Source organism: Melanostigma gelatinosum (genome assembly GCF_949748355.1).
Source record: "Melanostigma gelatinosum genome assembly, chromosome: 15".
Classification (NCBI taxonomy): domain Eukaryota; kingdom Metazoa; phylum Chordata; class Actinopteri; order Perciformes; family Zoarcidae; genus Melanostigma; species Melanostigma gelatinosum.
Genome location: NC_136648.1, coordinates 9833878 through 9858493, shown reverse-complemented (window position 1 = coordinate 9858493; position 24616 = coordinate 9833878). Strand labels below are relative to the sequence as shown.

General features: G+C 41.9%; 1 protein-coding gene across 1 annotated transcript; it reads right to left on the bottom strand.

The window, feature by feature from the left end:
* Nucleotides 1–712: 712 nt before the first annotated feature.
* Nucleotides 713–23783, bottom strand: pigk (phosphatidylinositol glycan anchor biosynthesis, class K). Its single transcript, XM_079285438.1, has 11 exons — nucleotides 23673–23783; nucleotides 23408–23461; nucleotides 23178–23269; nucleotides 22581–22716; nucleotides 21571–21682; nucleotides 20405–20501; nucleotides 19241–19358; nucleotides 17768–17878; nucleotides 15863–16035; nucleotides 9719–9794; nucleotides 713–2061 (listed from the first exon to the last, which is right to left on the bottom strand). The coding sequence occupies exons 1-11, from the start codon at nucleotides 23736–23738 to the stop codon at nucleotides 1945–1947; spliced, it is 1152 nt and encodes a 383-aa protein (XP_079141564.1). The 5' UTR covers nucleotides 23739–23783; the 3' UTR covers nucleotides 713–1944.
* Nucleotides 23784–24616: the final 833 nt, after the last annotated feature.

Below are 24616 nucleotides of genomic sequence, written 5' to 3'. Positions count from 1 at the left end.
CATTCAATTTAGCAGGCTGTCACATGGGACTGATGTCGACGTTCCACCTCCAAAGTCAACAAACGTATGCGTGTGCGTGCTCACCGGTGAATACAACAACCCGTGTGACACATTCAGAGCATCCTGCCCGACTCTTCGACAGGAAATCTCTCTGCCTCTTTGGAGACGGCTGTTCGAATATTGTCCCGTCACTGGGTCTTCTCCCCACCAAGTCAGGTGTGAAGGAAAACAGACACTGCTCTCCATTAGCATACAGGGAAACTATATTGACAGAGGAGACGGGAGAGTGTATTAAATTCCGTCTGCGTAAGAACGAGAGGCGCTGAGGAGATGGAGTCAATTTTGAAGTGGGTTTGAAAACAAACTAATCCATCTGATAGGTTGGCTTTAATTTGTATTGCATCTGCTGTCAGCCTGCTATTCACGGATTGTACGTTGAGGTTTGGATCCCATGGCTGCTCTGTCTTTTGAAAGAAAAAATACATTTTTAAAAGCCTCTCTGGATTGTTTGAAATGTTTCCAGCAAGAAAACAAAAGCGCAGGTGTGTAAGTCAGCTCAAGCGGTCCCGATTTCAAGGATGCGTTTGTGGTATAAAATAAGCTTAGACTGAGCTCTGCAAGCTCTGGCATCAGTAAAAGCAGATCTGGTGTTTTTACACAGTATTAGAATAATTAAGAAAGAAAGAAACGACAAATCCATCTTTGATTCAGTGTTTCAACTTTAATCGGGGTATCAAAATCCTTCGATTGAAGAAGTAAAATGATCTTGTTCTCTCGGAAAGGAAACCAGGAGGAAATAGGAAGAAGAAATAAGCATTGCATAAATAATGTGACAGAAAGGGTAGTTTGGGTGGCTGACGCAGCAGCTGCATTCCGATACATATGGTTTCATTTCCAACTCCATCTATTTTCCACTTTAGCCGCGAGGGATGGTGGCAGCGGGCACCCGATGGGCGGGTCCTCACGCCAAGAAGCAATGACAAACTACCTCAGGTTCAATCCATGTGCTCTGAGAATCAGCCACTCCCCCTCAAACAATGAGTCTAAAGCAGAGTGTTTACACATGCAGGGAAAGGTAGAGGGGGGGGGGGGGGGGGGGGGGGGGAGGCAAACACGTCCCAGTACAGAGAAGATTCATTTGGGACGGCTGGCGGCTTACTAGGTTATCACTCACTTATCGCTGCTGTAGCGCGAGACGTGGAATGGCCGGGGAAATAGCTGTCCATCACCCAGAATACAATCAGCGGAGTGCACGGCTGGGGAGCTAATGGATGTTTCCACAGGGAGGGCAATTTGGGGAATGGGAAAGTGGATGGGTCCATCATGCGAGATGGGATTATGTGCGATTGTTATCCTTCACAAGCGTGATATGACAGTCAAGGGGTGTAATGTATATGGACAAGGGAGACATTAAATTGTAATCTCTTCACAGCCCACTCACAGCCAATAAGCCTGCCACACTTTCCTCTTTCTGACCGAGCACACGTTCTGAGTAGCACTTAAACAAAAGGGGCTTCTGCTGCTGATTTATGCAGAGTAGCACGCTCTCAAAAATAAATGTAATTCTTATCTGCAGACTAAATTCGGTCCATTTTTTTTACCAAATCAAATTCAATTATGGAATGGCTTGAAACACACAGAACTTTTGACACAAATATAAATAAGTATTTGAAGTCCTTGACAAAAAGACTACACAACACAGTTCAAAGCAGAACTGCTAGTGGTAACAATAATGTAAAATTTCATCAGCATAGAGCAGACATCCAAAACCGAAAAAGGCACCAGTTGCATCACAGTTCCTGGCCAAGTGGTTGTGGTGCCATACATCTCCTTTCCATTTTCAGGAGAATAAGCCCGTCAGAAAGCAGACCTCTAATATGCCTGCAGTAAACGCTCCAGATCTGCAGCCCTCCTCAGATATCCAGCGGCGTAAACGCTGCGGCCTCAGAAGACGTGTTTGAGGTGCTTCATGCCGTACGTCTTGAAAAACACCAGGAGGATTAGAGTCCACAGGCCCAGGATGAAGCCATCAGGAGGATGCCAGTCTCTCTGCTTTGGTTTCTGAGGGGAGAAGGGGGGTGAGGCGGGGATGATGCGGGAGAACAGTGAGGGAAAGCGGGGGCGGGGGAAGAGATTGCAGGTTAGCAGTCGTATATTTCTTCAGTTGAGGCCACTGCTGATTGCTCCGTCAGTCACACAGGCAGGCGCCGAATCAAAAATGCACTCGCTTTATCTCTTAAAACACTTTATGTACACTATCTGCTGTCTCACACACACAGACACAAAAGGTTCACACGAAGAGCGTGGGGGGGGGGGGTAAAGCTCACACAAAGCTCATCAGTACACCTCCCCTGTTTTGTGTTTGTCCCATTCACTGCCACATCATCACTTTGTGTACGATTATACTTTTAGATCTCCCCCATATTAAACATGCATCTCACAAGGAGCACATTTATATGCTAATGCAGCGACAATATTCTGCAGACAGAGATGAGATTTAACCTCTTAAAAAAAAAATCGTCCTAACTCCTCTGGCGGCAATAAAGCTACAGCTAGGCCGCGAGGACGCACTCAAGAGATTTCTGCTATGCCTTGCGACACATGCCGCCATCATCCAGTCAAGAAGCCACCAGTCAGAAAATGCATCTCCAAAACCCCAAGAGACACAACATGCACCCCAACTCTGCCTGAGACACATACTGTACACACAACATACAGGACAGTCACGCTGCCACACAAATCCTCATCCCGTGTCCCTGTAGTTTGGCAACAGTACCGAGTGTGCAGTTACTCTCTGAAGTACAGCCATACTTCACACACACACACGCGAAGATTAGACGCTGGTCCAGGGTCATTATTGCACTTAGTTTGGCTTGGCTACCTTGTGAATGACAAGCTGCAGCCAGGGCTTTGTCCGGTCAGGGAGTTAATTGTGTTTTTGTCTTAGAACTTTTAGGTTCTTGAAAGTTATTTGTATTTAGGTCACAGCTAAAATTAATTATTCTGCATATGGCTGTACCTTCACTTAAAGTTGCCAAAAAAACAACATGTAACAACCAAGAACAAAGATGGCGACGGCTAAAATGCCGGACTCGCGGTTTCAAAACATGGATGTAAGAGAGAACTGTATATATGTAGCGTTGGAGGCTTTTCTAACTTAGAAAGACTGAAAATAGCAGTCGAATTAGATGACTTCTGACCCCAAATTTATTTAACAGCTCAATCAAGACAAATCAATAGAGCTGCACTGCCTGAATGCTAAAGCAGAGACAGCTATAGGCATTTGAGCCGTCAGTGTTGGGTCAGAGCTGGAGGTCCAAGGCAAAGAGCTTCTGACTTCACAGAAGCTCACAATTCATTCACAACGCAGATATTACCCAATATGCTTTGCTTGTATTAAATGTGTATTGGCAAACTATGCAATAACCACAATAACCATGATATCGGCGTAAAAAAGAAGCCTGAAGGAGTTAAATTCAGGCTTAGAGGGGAGCTGCGGCACATCAATCACATTGTGAAACGGGCCGATCCTCCAGACTGCCACGGGCACTTCTCCTACACACATATCTACAGTAGATAGTGTCCAACAGAAACCAAGCTGCAGGTTATGTGGTCTTAAAAAATAAATAGAGAATACCAGAATCACGGTATTCCCAGTCAAAACTTCAGGCCGATGCATCAACTCCGTAGGTATCTTATGTTGTTTCTTCAATACGCTACATCTACAATTATGAGAAATACATTATTTATGGCTTCTGAAGAGCAGCCGTCCTGCAACAGTCTACCGGCCCTTTAATGCCTTTGTCCATCATCTGTATTGTGAAAACAGTGGATTTCCACACAGTCGGAGAAATAAAAAATAAAAAAAAGGTAATTCCTGGTCATAGTTCAGTAATAAAATTCAAGCCCACTCCGGGTTTATCTCCCCTGCTGCCGACGGCGCTGTAAGCCAAAGATTTATCCACATAGGATGAGAGAAGAGGAGTTTTACCGTCTGGTTCAAAAGTACTGAGGAAACTTCTTTCTTGCTTTGAACGAGCGAGAACGACCCGCACAGCTCTGCGTCGCGCTGCCCTCCGTTTCCAGCAAAGCTAGTTTTGTAGTTAATTTAGGTCAATTAGAGAGAGGACTCTGTTTGCAGAAGTGTATAGCCATGTTGGTAGCATGCATTGCAATGTGTACAATGATGGAGCAAAAAAATAAAAGATTTAAAAAAGGACAGGGATTCGACTGACAAAATGTGATGTGAATTGGTGGAGGCCTGTTTGTTTTTCCTTTAAATTGGAATGTAGCTTATTTAGTTAATGTTCACTTGAAGCTGCTATCATCAATATTTTTGACCTGATGAAGTAAATGACAATGTGACAATGTAAAAGAGGTCGCTCGTATTAATGAACCTACAGTGAAATAACACCTGAATCTGCAGCTCGTCCTGGTTTTAAGTACCGGTAGCTTTATAGAGCTCATAGTTTAGCTGTCCGGCGCACTCATTTACAGCCAGTTCTTTCCGACCGCTGTCGCATAGTTTTTGGTTGTAGCAGGCAGCCGGTTTCCTCGAAAAGCTCTAAAAACCCCACTGTATACAATGTTCGTATAACAATCCCTGATATTAGTTTTAAGAGAACTCAAAAAGCACGTTTTGCAGCCATGGTGTCAGGTTGGCTTAAAGGCTTTATTTCCATCGACACCACAAACCAAATCCTAACATAGGGATGGGTATCGTTTGAATAATTACGATACCAGTACCAACACCTGTGATAACGAAACATTAGAGAACATTTGATAAGCCATATTTTTGAACATCTTGTTGGCATCTCGGCACATTGGACTGCCAAGTCCTTCAAAAACACCACGCCACAGACGGGCTGTAGCTGCTGCGGTCGTGCGCCAATCGCACGTCGTATCAAGTCAAAGAGCGCTTGTGGTGATTGGCAGCGGGGCTCATTTATTTCTAGCTCTGGCTACAAAACGGATCGAATGCAGGTCTCGTTTAACTGGAATTTGAAGTTTCAATACCACTGGGCTACTTTGGTCGATGCCTTAAATAGGCATCTAATACTCATACCCAGCACTACAGTTTAGAACGGGTCGATTTTGAGCCGTCTGTTCTAGTTTAGCTGAAACTCCCCAAATCCCAATTAAACTTGACAGCATGCTTAAGTTGTCGTCCTCGATGTTTTACGGTCAGACGGACACAGAGCTATGACAGCAGCGCTCCGTCCCACTGAGACACACGAACGGATGAATACTGATCTGACAGTTCCAGCTGCCATCGCACAGCCACTGATTCCAAACAGCACAGATGCGGCACAAAGCATGTATTCAATGTGGGGTTATTTTTGCTCTCACTACTACATGTATCAGATCTGTGTTGCATAACAAAATAAGGGTTGAGATACATTCGGCTACATCCTTGGTGACAAAGCGGCCCGGCAGGAAGACGAAGAGGGGAGCCGAGGGTTAAACATCTGGAGGACGAGGCAGAACCCGGCAGGGGATATTCAGAAGAGAGGACTGGGAGCGCGTGGCCATTGGGGGCAGTTAACCTCCATGACAAAAGTAGGCAGACGTGTGTGTGTGTGTGTGTGTGTGTAAGAGCAAGCCTCTTGAGTAAGGAAGAGCAAAGGGAGATGGATCGACTGTGACAGGAAGCCACGTCAGCACCGCCGGCAGAGAGGGGAGCATATGTCAAGAGGGAAGACATTAGAAGAGAAGCAACATTAAGTCAGAGGACAGAGCGTAATAACGACACATTTTTCAACAAGTTAAATGTTATCAACTCATTTTCACGATCAAACGATGTGATAATTTCTTTAGTATATAAAATGCAGCCCGACTGTTTATGTCTTTAGTGAACAATCTCTTTGGTTATTAAATCATTGTGATCAATATAAACGTATAACGATCAACTTAAGAGTCTTTTGCTATTTTTGACTTTGACCGCCTTTTGTTCCCGACATCAATCACATCTTCATTTCTGTGCCGACATTTGGTTGAAATTATTAACCTACGTATAAAACGCTCCATATATCCGTAAAAAGCTAATATCCTGCCCATTTATTGGTCTGGAGCTGGTATACACGTGGAAGAATTCTGTGTGGCAAGTTTCCAAAGTCCAAGGTGAAGTCCTTGGACTGCTTCTTTTGTCTGAACAGCAGCCCAATACCCACACACTCTTTTTACAATTCTATAAAACAGAGAAACGCTGCGAAGTGTCACATTTGTGAAGCTGGCTGAAACCAGCTAAATGTTTGGAGCCTTTTCTTGACAAATGACTTCAGCAGATAATCTTTCATCACAATTGCTTATTTTCTGTTGGCCCAACTAATTGCTTTAATGACTAATTGATACAGCCCCAAATTTAATAACTACTTTGAATATCAAATTTGGATAGAAATCAAGACCACGGACAAATGGAAACAAGCCTGCTCTCTGAATGAGACTTTCACTGAAACAAAAAGAGAATGAGGCTTATTCAGGAAAAAGAAGCAGACATGAGGGAGGCAGAGGAAAAGATATTCGCCACAGGAATGAGAGCGAGGAGCAGAAAAGACGGGAATGTCACATCCCACGACAGCGTCTTCGACTCAAGCAGCCTGCCTCCATTACACGCGCTTTGTGTTGCGTATTCAATTCACAAGTAAGATCAATTAACGGCCACCCATCTGATTGATCGGCGCTAATTAGCACGGCCGTGCAGGATGCTAATGGTCGTTGAGGGAGGTCGGGAACGCTCCGCCAAACACGAGCTCTCCAAGGTCAGAACTGCAGCACATTTATGTTGATGACAGAACAGCTGCCATTGTGCTCTGCCAGGACACTCCGCCGTCTTGCCCGGACGTTGAAGTGCTAGGACAGCAGCGCGTGTATCATTCTCTCATAAAGCATGTTTTAGCTTATTATCTTTAATTACTGAGCACGAGCAGCATCTCAAAGCTAAGTCAGAGGGAGCGCTCGTCAGAGTGGGTTTGGCCTGCGATCCAAACATCCACAGGGACAATGTTGCCGGCTCAGTGAGGGATGGGGGATTTGGCAACGGTTGGTAGGGAGGAAAAGCATTGGATTTCAGTGTTTCCATTTTCAATTCTCTGGAGCCATATGGTGTGGCGTCAAGCTGGCGAAGGAAGAAATAACAATTTGACGCAAAAGACTAGGACTTACAGCAGCGAGGCAGGGGGAAGAAAAAAAAAAGAAAAGCTAAATACACAAGGGAGTTGAAGAACAAGGAGCTCCTTCTAGTTATTTTCAGAGCTGAACATATTGTGATTAGGTGTTGGCAACATGATGAGATGTGCGAGGTGGCAGGAAGAGGGGACTCACCCCGTCACCACGAGCAAGACAACTGCCAACAGTGAGAGGACATTAATCAACTCCTCACATACACTATTAGAGGAAGTTTGTACACAGACCCCGTGTAGCTTATATATCCACCGTCAGCAACAAGACCTTTCTATTCACAAGCCGTGGCCTGGTCTAGTGGCAAATGGAAAAATGGGTTTCTTAGAAGATAAACACAGTAGGAAGATTAGATTTAGCTGGAGGCACAACTGAAATCAGAACACCAGAGAATATTCTAGCCATCAAACCATACGAGATTCAATCACAGCTAGTTCTTCAGATGAGTGCATCTGATAAGCGGCAACAAAAGACGCCGCCAGAGTGGCGTGAACACAAAGATTTCTCAGAGAGTGCAGCGCACAATATGACAATCAGCAAGAGGAGAGCTGTCAATAGGCTGCATGGACATTGGTCATTCTGCTGCAGTGCTGATGGATTATGGTGATAGGGAGGGAGATGACTCAGTCTTCAAGACTCCCATCCTCAACCCAGCAGGAGCGCTAGCCGATAATCGAAATCTCCGACAGGGGTCGTCAGGTCGATGAATGCGTTTGTGCGTTGTTCATGTGGGCGCAATTTAAAAAGGAGAGGGGGGGGGGGGTGGACAGAAAAACATGTACAAAGATGAAGAGAAAAAAATAAAAGAGCGAGCCGAGATATCGAGCCAAGCAGCGGACGGCGGAGACTGGGGTGGGTGCGTTTGTGTGCGAGCGCAATTGCTTCTGTGCATTGAAAATGACAGACTCCGTTCACTCTCACGTGAACAGAAGATCTGGAACCGGCCTGCTTTTACCAGGCTTTTGAGGAAGTCCTCAGCGATCAATTTCCCAGAGTGGCGCTGGGTGTGGAGACCCGTCCGGTTCCCCATCACAATACTCAATAAGCGTCTGACAGGGCTCAGGCCTGTGGTGAGCTTCGTTTCTCTGGGCCAACTGACTGCGACTCATTTATATACACACCAAAGTCCATGTTGATTCCAGCAGCAAGAGCAGAGGATTGTTTCAGATTTGTTATTTTTTTAACACTTAGCTGGATCTGACCTTTGTTACCAATATTGTAGACCATTGTCCTGGAAACGGCACGAAACAGCTGCTTTGATCCACTGCTTTGGCTCTAAAAATCGCACGCCCAGGTTAAACACCTTGTCTTTATATATTTATACTTGGCCTTAATTCAGCAACTGAAATTACTCGGGATGCGTTTAAGCATTTAAAGCAAAACACTGTCGCTCAATTCTCACATTTTCCTCAGCAAAAAAACGTATTAAAGTAATACGGTGTTGAAACACAGCTAAGCAGCTCTGCAGCCAACATGGTAATTTATAATGGCCAAAAACAGTCAAACATTAAATACTCATCTAGAATGAGCGTTTTAATTCCTCGAATAACAATAATTACCACAGTTAAACATGTACTATTGACATTCTTATTCTCTGACACTTTGAATTTGTCCACTTGGGGAATCCAAGTCCAATATTTCCTTTCAGGTCTGTTCTGCATCTCCTGAGTGAAATATCTGTCTCTTTGCGGCTAAATTTTCCATTATCTTCACCAGCTAGTCACCAACGTTGGATGTCTGCCGCTCGGTGCTTAGCGAGTAGTGTACTGTGGGTTTAAAACAACGTTAAGAGTGAATAAAAGCATTCAATCCAATACATCTACAGAGTTGAAACAGCCCTTCTCTGACAGTCTTGTATTGGATAATACTGTGTTGATGGTCATGTTAATGTATTAAAGTATGGCTTTCTCAGAGGCAGCTGAACCCCAAATGTACGCACCACTAATGTCTGCTCTTGCCTGAGGCAAGATTAATGTGACTTCTTTACTTTTCTGGGGCACAAGTTGAAAGGGAAGCATTAAAAAAATAGTATATTTAAAAGGCTCTAAATGGAAAATCTTACAATAGTGATACAGAAGACTCAAGACCGTCTATTCTGAATGCAGAGCGCACGCTCTAAAAAGGTGGAAAGAGGAGAAATAGGTGTTCATTTGTGAAGGTCGGCTCAGCTGCGAGCCGCAATCTATTTGGGAATGAGGTGAATGCACAATTCCGCCTATCCATTCTGCTGGATTTCACGGCGGCCCCTCCACACCGAGACCAGGAGGCACTTGCATTTCACACTTAGAGCCGTCACCATGGAAACGACACAAAGACATCCGTTAGAGGATGTTGCACGTAATTTCTGTTCCGTGTCCAAATTAAGGAAAAACCCGAGGACACCCTTCAAATTACGAAAAACACATCAAGCCGCAGTAAACGGGTTCCCACGCAAAAAGCATGAAAGATGACAAACATGAAAAGAGGAAGTTCCATCCCAAATACTCTTCATGTGGTTTTGAGTGTCCTCGAGTGACCCTGGTGTTTTGTGTGGGACACTTACCTGATGGATTATCTCAGACACTGGCAGCTGGTCCACATATGAGTAAGTCTCTTTTTGCAGCTCTCCATTTGCAAAACTGAAAAAAGAAAAAAAACACACAGCAGCACTCTGTTAGAATTGGAGCTCCAAACTCCCTGGCCTCCTTAACTACCCATGATGCACTTTGGTTATTTATTATTTTTTAAGTAAAAAAAATTGTGAAAAGCAAAGAATCAATCAAATGTGATTCATTCTGCGTCTCAGTCGCTAAGATTAGTCCTCTGATGGTGCATCATCTTGGTGGCTCTTTGCCACTTTAGAGAAATATAAACGAAAATTCTGCTTCTGCTTTGCCTTTTATTGTGGCATGAGCAGTGAGGCAATAAATGACCTGAATCCAGAAAGAACAGTGGAAAAGAGTTTCTATAGGAGGGTCAGTAATAACACAAAGAACGCAGAAAAATTATCAATATGCCACTTTGGATTGCAACGCGTTTCAGACTATCCAATTTACCTGAATCAGTCTGTACGACCAACATTGGGCAGTTATAATGGACACGTAAACACGGTCATGATATGCAGCCTTGGGTCTGATCGACAACTCAACTGATTTAGAATTGCGCTCCTGTTAATGCAGCAGAAGCAGAAATATCTTTGTTTTTCCACGCATTCGCCAACCTGGTCAAAACCTAGTGCCTGGATTACCCACAATGCCACTCCACAGCCGACAGATGTGTCAGAGAGTCAAGCTAGTTGCGCTTGTAGCGGCCTCGAGCAGCGATGAGGAGCGCGCTGCAGAGGTCTGGTAAGCTCACTGCTTTCTAACACCAACAGATTCTTTTCCCTTTCAAACGTGTAGTCTTCCGCACCAACCGAAGCTAATTCAAGTGGCATCACTTGAGGCAATTAATCAGACTTCAGCTCCAACAAAAGCCGCTGCACTACATTTATTCTGATATTTAGCAGCACTCCCCAATGCCTGTAAAGAAACTGATTGAACTAAAATCAGTGATTCAGGTTGCTCAATGGAGTATGCGTAAGTAATACCAAGGTGAAATGTCATTAAGGAATGCAGTTAGAACAGCGGCTTCGGAGGCACTACACAAACCGTGAAGTATTAAATCTTCTTACATAATTATAACTTATGAATACAACAGGGAACAGTTGTATTTGTAGAGTCCTGACATGGTTTGATATGATTTCAGCTGTCCCTTTGCCTACTTTACATTGCAGGAGCAGAAAAGACTTCCATAAAGAAGGGTACATCTATGTTTCCTCACTCTCAGCTCCTCCAGAAGCCTCCTCTCTCCTCGTCTCCTTAAGGGATTGGAAGATCTTCCATGAAGGTGGAGGAATGATTTCAGATTCACGAGAGGAAGATGGCGTATTTAAACGCATGCCCTAAAAGAATGAAGTCATTTGTGTTTCAGAGTCTTGTTCATGGACACTGAGAAAGGTAAGCAGAAGCCCGTTAATGGATAGATGTTAACGTGAGACAGATGTATTAAACCTGCGACCTTTAAAGACACAGAACTGGCTATCCAGTCACAGAGCCGTCCTGCTTCCATTGTTGTCCAAAAGCAATTTAAAAAAAGCCCGAATGAGCCACACTGGGTTACATGTTCCATCATGACAACGAACACAAGGACTGTAATTAACTTTGAGTCAACCCCGTAGACACCATGTTGCTACTGTAAATACTCACTAGAGCACCAAATCCGCATCTGAAAATAGTACGACAAACAAATTTACTCCCGCTGTATTTCGCTGCAACACGACAGCGCCCGGCTGCGTTGGGCTTACTTGCTGAGCCTTTTTAGAGATGGAACTTCATATTTGTGAGTGTTTTTAAAGATTCAGTGAGAATGAAGGGCTTCCCGGCATTGCTTTTCTGCTCCATACCTATTGGAATGGTAACTTCCCGTCTGGTAACTCTTCATCAGACAGATCTTAGAGGAACAGTCTGTGAGGCCACTGTCTACGGTTTCATTTATCTTCATCTTGTGCACGCGGAACTGCATTAACTATGTGTTCTTGTAGGTTTACCATCATCAGTGTTCAACAGCAACAAAAACATAAAAGCAAGGAAACAATTCAAACGCACGATAAACCCAATTCATCAATGTGGATTCACCACTACGCCACTACCGTTTTTAAATGTTTGAATCCTTCTGTGAGACTTTGTCGCCAACATCACAGTCGCACATACAGAGTGAGGAAGAAGCGTCTCAGCTAAAGGTCACAGTGGAGTGGCGGTTCGACTGAGAGGCTGTCTTTGGCTAATCAAAGAAAGTTCAGGTCAGACAGCTGCTGACAAAGTGGGCCATATCCCAGAGTGAGCCACCACTCGCTACGTGAAGCAATCTGTTCTCCTTTTTTCTCAGTTACTTTGCTTCAAATTCTTTCTCTCCGGCTTTTGGACTCTTGCCCTTCCTTCGTTATTTTCCCGTCTTTATCCCTTTTTTTTTTAATTCAACTCCAGTTCTCTGCCAGTCTTTCGTCTCACTTACGTCTGTGCGGTAGGGCAGAAGCTGCTCTGACAGACAGGAACAGAGACAGAAGAAAAACAGGCAGAGCTCTATGTGCACCGAGCTCCATGTGCACCGAGCTCTTACTGCCAGTGGAAATGTGTCACCGAGTACCGACGACTCACCGCCACTTCCCCACTTTTCACTGAGCATAAGAGATGAATTCTAATTCGATTCAAACCACTTCCTCCTTTATTTTCCTTATAAATCTTTCAATCCACTTAGCCGACTCTAATGGATGCGACTGCCCCTCCACACCTCCAGCTCTGGTGTCACTGCTGCCTCCGGCTGCCATCTTTAGGTCAAACAAACTTCTTCGTAACGTCTGATCTACTAATGACCCAAGTGGAATTTGTAGACTGTCTAGCGCTGCAGGTGTCAAATTCCATTAAATGTACTTTATTACTGAAATGTGCAATTAACTCAGCTTTAATTTGATCATTGATATTATCCTTTGAGCTTTGGGACCCACAAGATGACATGTTGTGGTCAACAAGTACGAATGGCTGGAAGCGAGCAAATACACAATGTCATTACACTGTTAAGCCCCGTGTATAACGAAGAGGATTGAGGGGGTCCATTAAAACGTCCCCTCCATCAAGAGCAATTCACTTCATGGAAGCGCTGGTTCTGAGGGAAAAAGCAGCCGTTTAGAAATGCGTGAGAGAATAAAAACGGGAGGAGAGCGAGCAAGAGAATGACTAAGGGACATCTGTGATATTTTCGCTCTGGGCGAACAAACCGAGTTTAACACAACCCATTTTCAGGTCTTATGAAATGCTATCATTTAATTTTCACGAGCATTCTCATTTATTGCTTTTTTGAGATGATCCAGATGTGTTGACAAAGGCTTTAACCGAGCCCAGTCCTGATTTCATAGACGAAAGCCCAATTCATCCGACATTTATTTCTTTAAAAGGAGGCGGGATGATCACTGCAAGTAGGGCAGCAACGATTATTTTCCCAATTAACTGATTGTGAGATGGATTAAGTGAAAAATGCACATTATAATTAAAGCCTGGGGGGGGGGGGGGGGGGGGGACAAAGTGAAATTGCATGTCTGGTCTTACCCATGAATCACGTCCATAGAGACATTTGAATTTCTGCATTTCTGTTATTGAAGCTGGATTTTCATCAGCTCAGCTGGTTTCAGTCTCGTGTAACAACTAGAAGAAGTAAAGCCTTTTTATTCTAACTTGATAGACGGCAGCTTGTTAAAAACATGCCATCAACTCATATCATGAGGCCGTCACCTTGAAAACTCCAGTTCTTACATTAGTCCACCTTTAATTTACATTATTTGATAAGCATCCTGGTGATGAAAGTCAGTTTTTCCCCGCACATCCTTGTACACTAAAACTCCCCTCTCAGTTTGCAACGCCCGCCTCCCCGTGTTGTATTAATCTCGTCCAACGCTTAATGATAATGACACACTTTAATGTGACAAAGAAAAGTGTCGTTAGCCTCCCGAATATCTTTGTGTTTTCCATCATTCCTAAAAGTAGAACGATGAGACGAGTTCTCAGCTGCATCAGTGAACTTTGCTCCATTGCACATCAAATGAATCCATGGATTGCTGCTTTCTTACATCAGAATTGGAGATAAAACGTCTCTCTCTAGGACTGAATTAGGGCAACAGCTCGATAACGCTGGTGATGCGTTTCTGTGTTGCATGAGAGGATCAGCCAACCTCACGTGTTGGCCCTGATCAATAATAAAGTAATAGGGGAAGTTGTGTGAAATGACTAACTAGCCTAAGGCCACAACAGTTGATGACTAAAATCAGGACGGCAATTGCCTCCAATTACTCATTAGCAGTCAACCACATTAGATTCCTTCACTATAACACCTCCCAGTGGTTCAATTAAATCCCATCTTCATGAAATGAATAGAAGTCGGGGGGGGGGGAGCATAATCAAGAATAAAGTTTTAATTTCCATCATATCAATTTGTATTGCTCTGCAATCTTTTCCTTACTCGCAACCTAATGAGTCAATGTATGGAGGACTGTTTGCAACGTGGTGCATTAGCAGTGCGTTTCCTAAAACATCAGCTGATTGCCTTTATTTAAGGGATTAGTGTGTCTGGCAACTCGTATGCGAAAGCAAACAATATGTCACCAGGCGCAGAGGAGGCTGAGCAGATGATGTTTGCAGTTACTTTACAGAGTCTTTGGTACATTTCTTGAATCATCCTCAACATTTGCAAAACAAGTCGTACAAACGGCAACACGTAAGGGGATTAACTGCAAAAGCTTGCCACTTGCTGAATAATTGTTAAGTTTCTCTCTCAAAAGTTACAGTAATTTGCGTGTGAATGAACACGTCGGTGTCAGAGGGACGAGGCCTCGTGTCGTCGTTTACAAATAAGCCTAAAAGCTGAGTCATGTCCTACGGTTTTGAGGACGATGATAAAATATGTATGGCCAATTTAAACAGCCCCAAATTATACATTACTGTGAGTGATTGATTGGACGGGATTCACAAATGTCTTTACTGTTTGTAATGTAATTTGTTGATGCTATGAACTAATGTTTTGGGGGGGTAAGACTATTAAAAAGAGAATCAGTATAATGCATTTGGATCAACATGACATGACGCAATCGATAACATAACAATCAGATAAACATTTACATGAATGGGTCAAAACATACTGCGATGATGTGCACACGATGAGATGATGTGGAGGTTGAATACAAATTTTTTGAGTTTCATTGCGGATCAGAGAAGTGTACCAAAGCGACTGTGAATAACGGTCAGAGTTTGACAGCTCTCTACCGACATCTAGTGGCCAAATGTATTTATCACAGCGTGCATCACACCGATGCAAAGAGAGAACTTATTGAATTTGGATGCATTCTGTCTGGTGAACACAGGGTGGCGCCACAGATGATCCATCATGAAGAGTTCCTAAATTACAGCCTGAAGCCAAAAAAAGTGTCTAATTATGATCTGCACTTTGCTGTGGAAGGCTGGTAATGATTATAAATGCCATCTAAATCAGCTGGGTTATTACCTCAATCACGTCATAGGTCGGCCTAAAAAACTAACCCACCTTTAGGGTAGTCTGGGTCTCCCAGAGATCAACCACTCGACACATCATTAGGAGAGAAATCAATTTCACTAATGAGAGCCGTTCCAAATACAAATCGAAGTCTAGTAAATTGGAAACCAATCGTAAACGAATTTCACCCGCAGCCCTTCAATTAAAACACAGACTTTTACCTCCAACATCACTTCACTTTGGAGCTAAAGGTAATTTAACTTTCCCCAGGATTACTGTAACGATATCTGTAGTGCATTATAATAGCATTGTGTTTCTAAAGACAAAGAGTATTGTGTATTGTGCTTTAGAGGAATCAATTGAGACTGATTTGTCAGTTGCAGATTGTTCCAGACGGCCTTCAATGAAAAGGTAGACCTATCGTAAATCAGATGTTAAGGTCCTGGAAAGGACGCATATGCTTTTCAAAGTGTATTTTTCTATAACATGTCTCGTACAGAAAACTATGCACAGTTTAGCATCCCACCTACTATTTGAACTTTACTTTAGCAATCCATTCAGATAATCCAAGACGAACAGATGCAATTTTTTTTCATTACACTCGTGGAAACAAAAACAAATAAACTCGGCTTACGTCTGCTCCACCTGCTCGATGAGGTCGGTCAAGTTGATGGTTTCCATGGTGATCTCGACTTTGCGCACACTACCAAAGAAATCTGTTATGAGGGCACTTCCTGGGTCCCTCAGGAAAAGGTCAGTACGGTGGCCCGGTGTGGACACACACTGACTCTTGGGACATACTTTGAACTGGGGAAGCAGACAAAATACAAGCAGTGCGTTAGTGATATATGTAACTCAGTGAAATACACAGCACACAAACTCTATTCCCATTACAGACATTTGTGTGCCTTAATTTTCACACCACAGATAGTACGCAGAACTGCAGTGGGAGGTGTTGAAATATACAAAAGTGTGTGGAGAAGATTAGAGGCAAAGAGCATGACATTTGTGCACGCCTTTGTCAACTAAACATCTTTCAGTGGCTGGTGTGTTACCACGCGTGGGGTTAATCCTCTTAATTGTGTGATTCATCAGTGTGTTGTCCATTTGAAAAGAAAGAGAAAACCATTAAACCGAGGTGAACGTCGTCTCTATCGGCCCAACAGGACTTGAAAAACACACGATTGATAATTCATTTTGTTGGAAAGGTGGAGACAATTTTCTGTATCATCAAAGGGCTTTTGCAGACTGGATTAAAAAGGAGAAAGAAAGAAAAAAAAAAAAAAAACTAGGTGAGCTCATCTGGTGAATCCATAGTATGGATCCTGAATTCCACATAACAGCTCAAGAACAAAGAGTGCATCTCCAGGAACAGAATTGGAAAGAATAATAAGCATTAGTCGGAGCGCATCGATCGAGCTCAGACTGAGTGCAGGAGTGAGGATTTGAGGTGTTTTGATTGCATTGGGGTGGTGGGGGGGTGGTCCCTGTAGCGAGTAGATCTCTGCAGGAGTTTAAAAGATGAAAAGGGAGGTGCTGCTGAGCTTGAGCCATGGCCCGGAGCAGCATGTACTCACCATCATGTGTCAAAAGGCCAACAACTATAACAGCGTATCAGACATTCTGCTTCAAGTGCAGAGTCCTTGACTTTAATCTCCTTTAGCACCAGACAAACATCTCCCTGTTCTCCACGGTCACAAAATATGGATCCTGCATGACTATCTGCTAAACCAACTAATTATTATTTAACAATGATTAATCTTGCAATTATTTTGGGGGTTAACCAATTAATCCATATCAAGAAAAAGACAATTTCCCAGAACCCAAATTGTCTTGAAATTGATTGTGCTGTCCGACCAAAATCCTATTATAATCAAGTAAGTGTTAAGTAAGTGCATGCAGCGGTATAAAATCTAAAGAATTAAATCCTCACATTGGAGAAGCTGAATCCAGTGAATGTTTGGCAACATAAATAACTGATATTGTTAACTATTGTTTATTCAGGTTATTTTTTGTTAGTTTGGCCCCTTTTCTATATTCTCACTCCTTGAAAGTGAATAAAGGTAAACACTGTAGCTTTACGTAAATATGAAGTGACATAAAGAAAACACAAACTCGTAAAAAACAATACGTTTCTGTAAAACAGACATCGACGGCTTCAGTGTGTAGATGTAGCATAAACACTTTCTGTTCATAAAACATATGGAGCATCAATAAGTGTGCATTGTTCACTAGTTCTGAATCAATAAGTCAAAACAATTATTACTCGTTATCAAGCAAAACTGTAAAAATGTTTATAGCATTGATATACCTTAAATACTTTAGTCTCTAAAATATTACAAAAAAGTTTCTCGGAGCCAAAAGTCTTCAAATCTTTTGGAAACAAACAGTCAAATAATCTAAACAATCTATTGATAGAAAACATATCATTGATAATGAAAAACTGCTTTGCTGCTATACGTCACAGATGTACTCTCTGGCTTTGGTTAAGGCACGCACGCACGCACGCGCACACACACACACACACACACGTCCTCACCAGGTCATTCATGTTGGCTTTGCTTGAAGGGTGGATGTCTTCCAGGAACTCCAGCAGGTAGAAGGTGTAACGGTCCATCAAATGGACTCCGATGGCCAAATCTGGCTGGTGCTAGAAAAGGAAAAAAGGAGAAGAAAATACAAGAAAAACAAAAAGTTAATCTTCACTTCATCCACACAGGTGCTTTGGTGCCATTTTCCTGACCTGTCTTTAAGACACTGACACACATGTGACATCCCCCACAAAGATTCCTTACCCTCAGAATGCTTTACTACACAAATATGTGTTGTTTCAATGCACTATTATTTGTGAGGTTTTAGTTCTAATAATAATAATAATAATAATAATAATAATAATAATAATGAGTGACTGACATCAACTCACACTACACAGTGGTTTTGTAGACATGGGTTAAAGAACAGTGCTTATTTCATGTTCACAGATGAAATAAATGGCACCAAGAGTAATTTCTGGGTAATACTAACGACATCAAAAGAAACAATATTTTGACAACTTGTTTTCCAGCTATGCCACTTTTGCCTAACCCCAAATCAGTGAGGCAAAGTGTGTAATGACAAGTCACACGGGTGTCATTCTGTAAACACAGTTTTCTTTTAAGGGATTTTGACACTTGACAATATTTAAATATTTGCAGTAATACAAACTCGATGGCTGTGGTGAAATTCCCAGAAAGAAAAATGCCGTATTACAGTTTTTCTCCATTGTACACAGACATTTAGAACAATTCACACATTTCCACAAACTTGAAGCTCATGTGTCAACAAAGACTCCACACTGCTAAACTCTGAGCATAATTCTATTGTTTTCTCTCAAATAGAAACTCTAAACAACGTTTGTATTGCAGTAAATGGTTCTAATTTGTTTATCTATTTCTCGGATATATTTATTAAGTTATACACTGCTGGGTAGCTTGTGAATAAAGACTTACTGACATATTATTGTCCTTATTTAAATGTTTTTTATATTTTGTATTACTTGTTTATGAGTTGGTTGAAAATACTTAGCCGAGTGACTTTTTAATGTTTAAGACGAGGTCATGTTTAAAACAAGGACCCTGTACTGTATGTGCACTTAATGGCCACATACTGATGAAGATGAATGTCCCAGGTACAAAGCTGGCACCAGAAACGATCCACGACGAAGAAATGGAAATAAAGGATTTGTATTGCAGTGTAGTGTCCTCGTACTATATACAAGTGTACAGTACGTCGGGCACTGCTTCTGTTCGTTAGTCGCATAAGTGTAAGTTGCAGGTCAAGAAAAGACTTCTTATATTCAAATTTACAGAAATGTGACTCTTGTCTGGAGAAGGAGAGTCAGAAGGAGAATGAGTCTCCAGCTGCAATGTGCTCTATCAAACCACGCTGCTTATTAGAAATCCTGACAAACTGATTGATGATTTTTAATTTAAAAAAATGTCCTCGATGTATGCGAGGGCAGCAGCTAACTCACCGACAGCGAATCCTCCCCAACTTGACTGCTGGCCAAGGCCATGAGGTTTGGAGAGTAGAACCTCTCGTACATGGAGGCGCCCTGGCAGGTGTCAATGATGAAGAGCAGCTCGTTGTACCTGGTGACACACACACACAGAGATAGATATACACACACACACACACACACAGGATCATGTACATTCTCAAGCAGTACTGATGAGAGAATACACAGCAGGCATGTCACTCGTCTATTGGCTCCAATAAAACCTGTTGTAACACAAACCTTCTAGCCATCTTTCATACTGCAGTTGCCATGGTGACCAAGAAAAACCAAGATCTTCATTTAGCTCCTCTAACACACCAACGCACACGGACTCTCCCTCCCTCCCTCCTCCCTTCATCACAATAGAAAACGTCCTTAAACGTCTTCCCCTTGTTTAAGCACACATGAGAAGACATTTCTATCCGGCTGACTGAGCCGAGGTGGTTTGGGGATGACGGCAGGAAGGTGGCCAAGTCTCTATGGTGACTGTAATTTGGTAGCTCTTGCCTGCAATTATCACATCAGCATCAAAAGCTGGTGTCAATAAGCTTTTATCAAGCAGCCTGGGGGCCCCGAGTGTAACCCAGACACTCTTCATTGATAGGTTGGGAGGACAATAGGGAAGCTGGCAGCACAAAGCTGCGTTTGCTCATTTAGTGACCCGCGACGCACAAATTAAAACACCGCGGCAACTTAACAAGCAACCGATTCTATTTATAAACAGAGACGGTCTCTTTCATACGAGGGTATGTTGATATGGGAACAACAGGAATCCCCCTTGCTGGTTCAACCTTTTAAAAGTTAGTCTTCGAGTCCTGCGTTATAATCAAACGGTTAAATTCAACCGCTGGAGGTAATCAAAAGCAATATTTTGAGCTTGTGTTACATCACTCTTTAAAAACTCTGCTGCAACCAAGTGTTGTAAATGAGAACACAGAATGAACACCATGCACCTGTTCACTGGGAAGTGTATGAGCGAAGAGACATTAGAAGTGCAGAACAACAGAGACGACTTCATATTTACAGGTTGCCGTGTTTCATGCAATTCACTTGTTGACTTGCTGCACATTTAATGGGCCGTCAGGGGAGAGAAGGAAGTATCTGATGGTTTTTCACATGGACAGTCTCCAGTTTATTTACCTTCTTTTCTGCCACATCTGCTGAAAAGCATCGGCCAGCTCCACATTACTTATCTCCTCAGAGTCCTGGAACTTCAGAAAGCCATTTCCGCCATGGCCTGTTAAACAAACATAGAATTATTTAGTAATGTATCTTTGATATACAGTAGAATAGAAAACCACACATGAACATGAGAAGGACAGTGGACTGGCAGTAATAAGCACTGCAACTGTAAGGCAGAGAGGAGTTTGGCACCATTCAGCCACAGATAAATAAGATAAAGAAATGGTGATAAAAACTGACTCTTTCAACTTTTTATCTTTAAAATACTTCACAAGAGTTTAAAAACACATATGACTTGTGATGTGAAGTACATATTATCAATATGTGGCATATTACTGTCAGTTTAATCAATTTACAGCTTCCCCATTGTCGTCACTGTTAGCACTTCGATTGTGTTGAAGCAAAAGTTTCCACGAGAACGTTATCAAAACTGTCAATTTCTTTATCCTTTCATTGTCTGGCCAAACTGTATTATTAAAGTTGTATTAGTTAGTGGATCGATCGATCGATAGAGATAGAGATATATAGAGATAGAGATAGAGATAGAGATAGAGATAGAGATAGATATATATATATATATATATATATATATATATATATATATATATATAGAGAGAGAGCGAGAGAGAACAAAACTGTTGCCACTGCTTTTTTATAAATCTAAAAACAATTAATTTCTTACACTGCGCTTTAACTTTCCTCCTTGTATTGTATACCAGTCTACTTCTAATTAAACTAGTTTCTATATCTCTATTCTCTTGGCTCTTTTATGTATTTAAATTTCCTTTTACAACGTGTTTCTTCTGCACTTCGTTTCAATACTTATGATGTATAATGTAAAGTGTTTTGAATTGCCTTGTTGCTGAAATGAGCTGTATGAGTAAACTTACCTTGAAGTCATGTTACGGTACTTTATTTCGAATGCAGCTCTAGCAACTAAAGAATCGACTTCGCTTAGTACCCCACAATGCAATGCAGTGATAGAGATACAGAGTTCTGTAGGTTTCCTTCAGTGTTTAATAGAGAAGGTGGAATAGCTGAAACGAATACCGCCTCTGCCATCATCATAAAAGTTAATGAACTTGAATTAAATATATTTGCGGGTGAATTTGACCTGAATTTACCTGTCAGGTATATAAGGATGTTGCTGCGGTCATCAGAGAGGAGGCGTTTGGAGCGCGGAGTGCTGGGCGGCAGCCTGCCGGTCAAAACACGCAGGAAGTTCTCCACCGTCACCTGAAACAGTACAAGGCAACAACTTCCATTACCTAGCATGGATTAGAAGTGATATATATTATGTACTGTGCATCTTCTAATCTAATGCAAATAGACAAAAGGTTGAAAAAAAAGCAGCGAGCAGGTCGAGACTGTAAAAAAACAACATAATTTCACTCGTAGAATTCATTATCAATGAAATCACAAACGTGTCCTCTGCATCAGTAGGGTCAGTGTGTACATTAACTGCTCTACTTACCATTTAATTAAACTACGAGAATCAATTAATCACTGACAGAAAATATCGATTGGCAGTCCAGTGTGTATTCATATTTAAGAGTAAATAATAAAACACAACCTGTGATAAGGAGTGGATACGCCACCGGGCCTCTGCCTCGTCGTAACAGACAAAACACTTGGGTGCTCCTCTATTTGAGAATACAGATGATATCAAGTAATGTCCTGATGTACACACAGAGCCAACACTGGACAAATAATGTTGACCATGGCACCCTCCAATTCCCTACTGCACCTGCCTACCAGAGATGTTATATAGTACAGTTTTGACAAAGCAGGTGAAATACTAAATGGGATACAGCCACCTAGCAGTTGGCAATATATTACACTTTTCAGATTTTAACTACAGCATCCATGTCCCTTTTAACAATGCATTTTCCATTAAATAGGCACAGATTTAATCATCAGTAGTCCAAGTTTAAAAGGCGATATGCTGGTTCAAACTCCAATGGAGTAAGAATTTTTTTGCATCCAATCTATAAGTTGACATGCAGAAATTAGAGTTTGCAAATCCAGAGGCTGTTGGAAAGTATAATGATTTTAAACACACTATAAAGAGAAGAACTTGCTTTCTATGAAATACACTTTACAGTGTGTATAACCGAGTGAACCGTGAACCGACCTCATATCCTCGGTAGTCCACCTCCACGTCGTCGCCGTACACATTCAGCTCCATGTTCTTGTGGCTGAACACTGTGGCAGGTTTGGGGTTTCGGTGGTTACAAGCCATGTCATCAGCCAGCATGAGAACTATATGGCTGAAAAAGAGAAAAATGACAGCGACCATTCAAAATGATACATGAGAAACTAAGAGAAAGGACTGATGCTGTAATCAAGTTGTCAAACACACGTTCAGTTTAATGTTATGTCGCTACACATTAGATATATTACACTATATTCATTTTGCAGACACTTTAATGCAGAGTAGCCAAAACATGTTTAAACGTAGCATATTGGAGAAGAACTTTATGAACTTTTAAATTTATTTTAATGGACAAGTATTGCTTGTACTCTAACGGCTCTGCACCTCAGTGTGTAACAACAAACATACAAGTGTAATGGAGGCCATGACCACGAGACCACTTATATTTGCTCCTCATCATTAACACCATATGAATATAACGTTAAGTGATTCAGTGCCTGTCTGTGCTTCTAGGTTATTATCACCATTGAATAAAGAAGACACAATAAATGAGACACTGTATCGCAGTTAACCTACCTGTCAGGAATGCCCAGCCTCTTAACACTTCTGTAGACGGACAGGGTATTGGCCACATGACGGTAGTTGAACCAGAATCTGGACGTACACACCTGTGTATCAAACACAGCCGGTTTATTGAGCTACAAACGTGTTTCTGCTGCTCCCATCATGAATGCAGCAGACCAATTAGCATGTACGCTCACCAGCTGAAGATGTAACGATAACGTTTTAAATCAAAGAATACCCACCAGAACAGCCCAGTTGTTTGTATGACCACTGCTGAAGAACTGGCCTACGTTATCCTGAGGAACAAGTGGAGAAAACTAATAAAAGTCTGTATTTTTTTAATCTAATTTGTGCTCGTGCAAGCAAACACCAAAACAGCTAACGTTAGTGTTGTTAGCATGACTGCAAAGACGGCTAACATGGGAACGATATTTCAGGTCAAATTCAACATCAAACTAACTAATTTTCAGGATTTGTATTGCTGCATGTGATATAATACACACTCACCTCAATGTTGACGCTGTCAGATGATACATGTGTGGCTAACAAGCTCAGTAAAGTTAGTATTTTCATTGTGCAGCCCTGTTAGCCGTGTGCATCAAGGAAGTGAAAACCTGCGACTCCGCCCTGTAAGTGCTTCCGGTAAGAGACATTTCAAAATAAAGGACACGATATGGAGAATGTGTGTGGAATAAAACATCAATATTTAACTTGTAAAAAAAAAGAGAAGATCTCAGTAAGCTGCTCTACCACAGGGTTATGTTCCAAGATATGTAATGGCTAGGTGGTAAGTCATCTCTATTTATATCATAAACTACTGTCCTTTTTCTACTCAACTATGTATTGTGTTCTAACTTCAAATAAAATGGAATTGTGTCTGGGGAATATTTCCTTTTGGTCTTCTGTAGTCTGCTCGTACCAATTATATATCCTCCCCACTACATAAAGTGTCTATTTTCATTGCCTTCTCAAACCGTATGCAGAGGAGAAATAAAAACATATATCATAAATAGGCTACATGTAAGTGCATGCAAAACACAATACATTGGATACATGATAGTTGTAAGTGAAAGCAAGAAACATGAGTGAATAAATAACAATGCAAAAACCGAAAAAAAAAAGTACTTGAGAGGATCATTATTGAGCAAAAGTACATAATTTTAACTGACCTAGCCCCCATACCCCTGTTTACTTGTTTAAATTATGAACGCTCACTGAAAACAAAAACAAAAATGTGAAAAAAATACAAATATTACAATAAAATACGTATAAAATGTTGTTTTTTAATTAGCTAAATATTGGTGGGTCATTCCTGATAAGATTGCCACGAGTGACTCCTAGAAGCTGTGTGTTTATCAGATGATGCAGCTTGTGTATGTGTGGCTTATCATTAAAGGAAGAGAGTTCTTGTATAGGGAGCTAAAATTGAACCCATTGAGTGATGCTGACAG

Coding starts and splice junctions, on each gene's coding strand:
- pigk (XM_079285438.1), bottom strand. CDS start 23,738: ATGAAAATACTAACTTTACTGAGCTTGTTAGCCACACATGTATCATCT. Junction 19,359..20,404: donor CAGATGTGGCAGAAAAGAAG/GTAAATAAACTG, acceptor GTGTGTCACCAG/GTACAACGAGCTGCTCTTCA. Junction 16,036..17,767: donor AAGCCAACATGAATGACCTG/GTGAGGACGTGT, acceptor CTGCTTCCCCAG/TTCAAAGTATGTCCCAAGAG.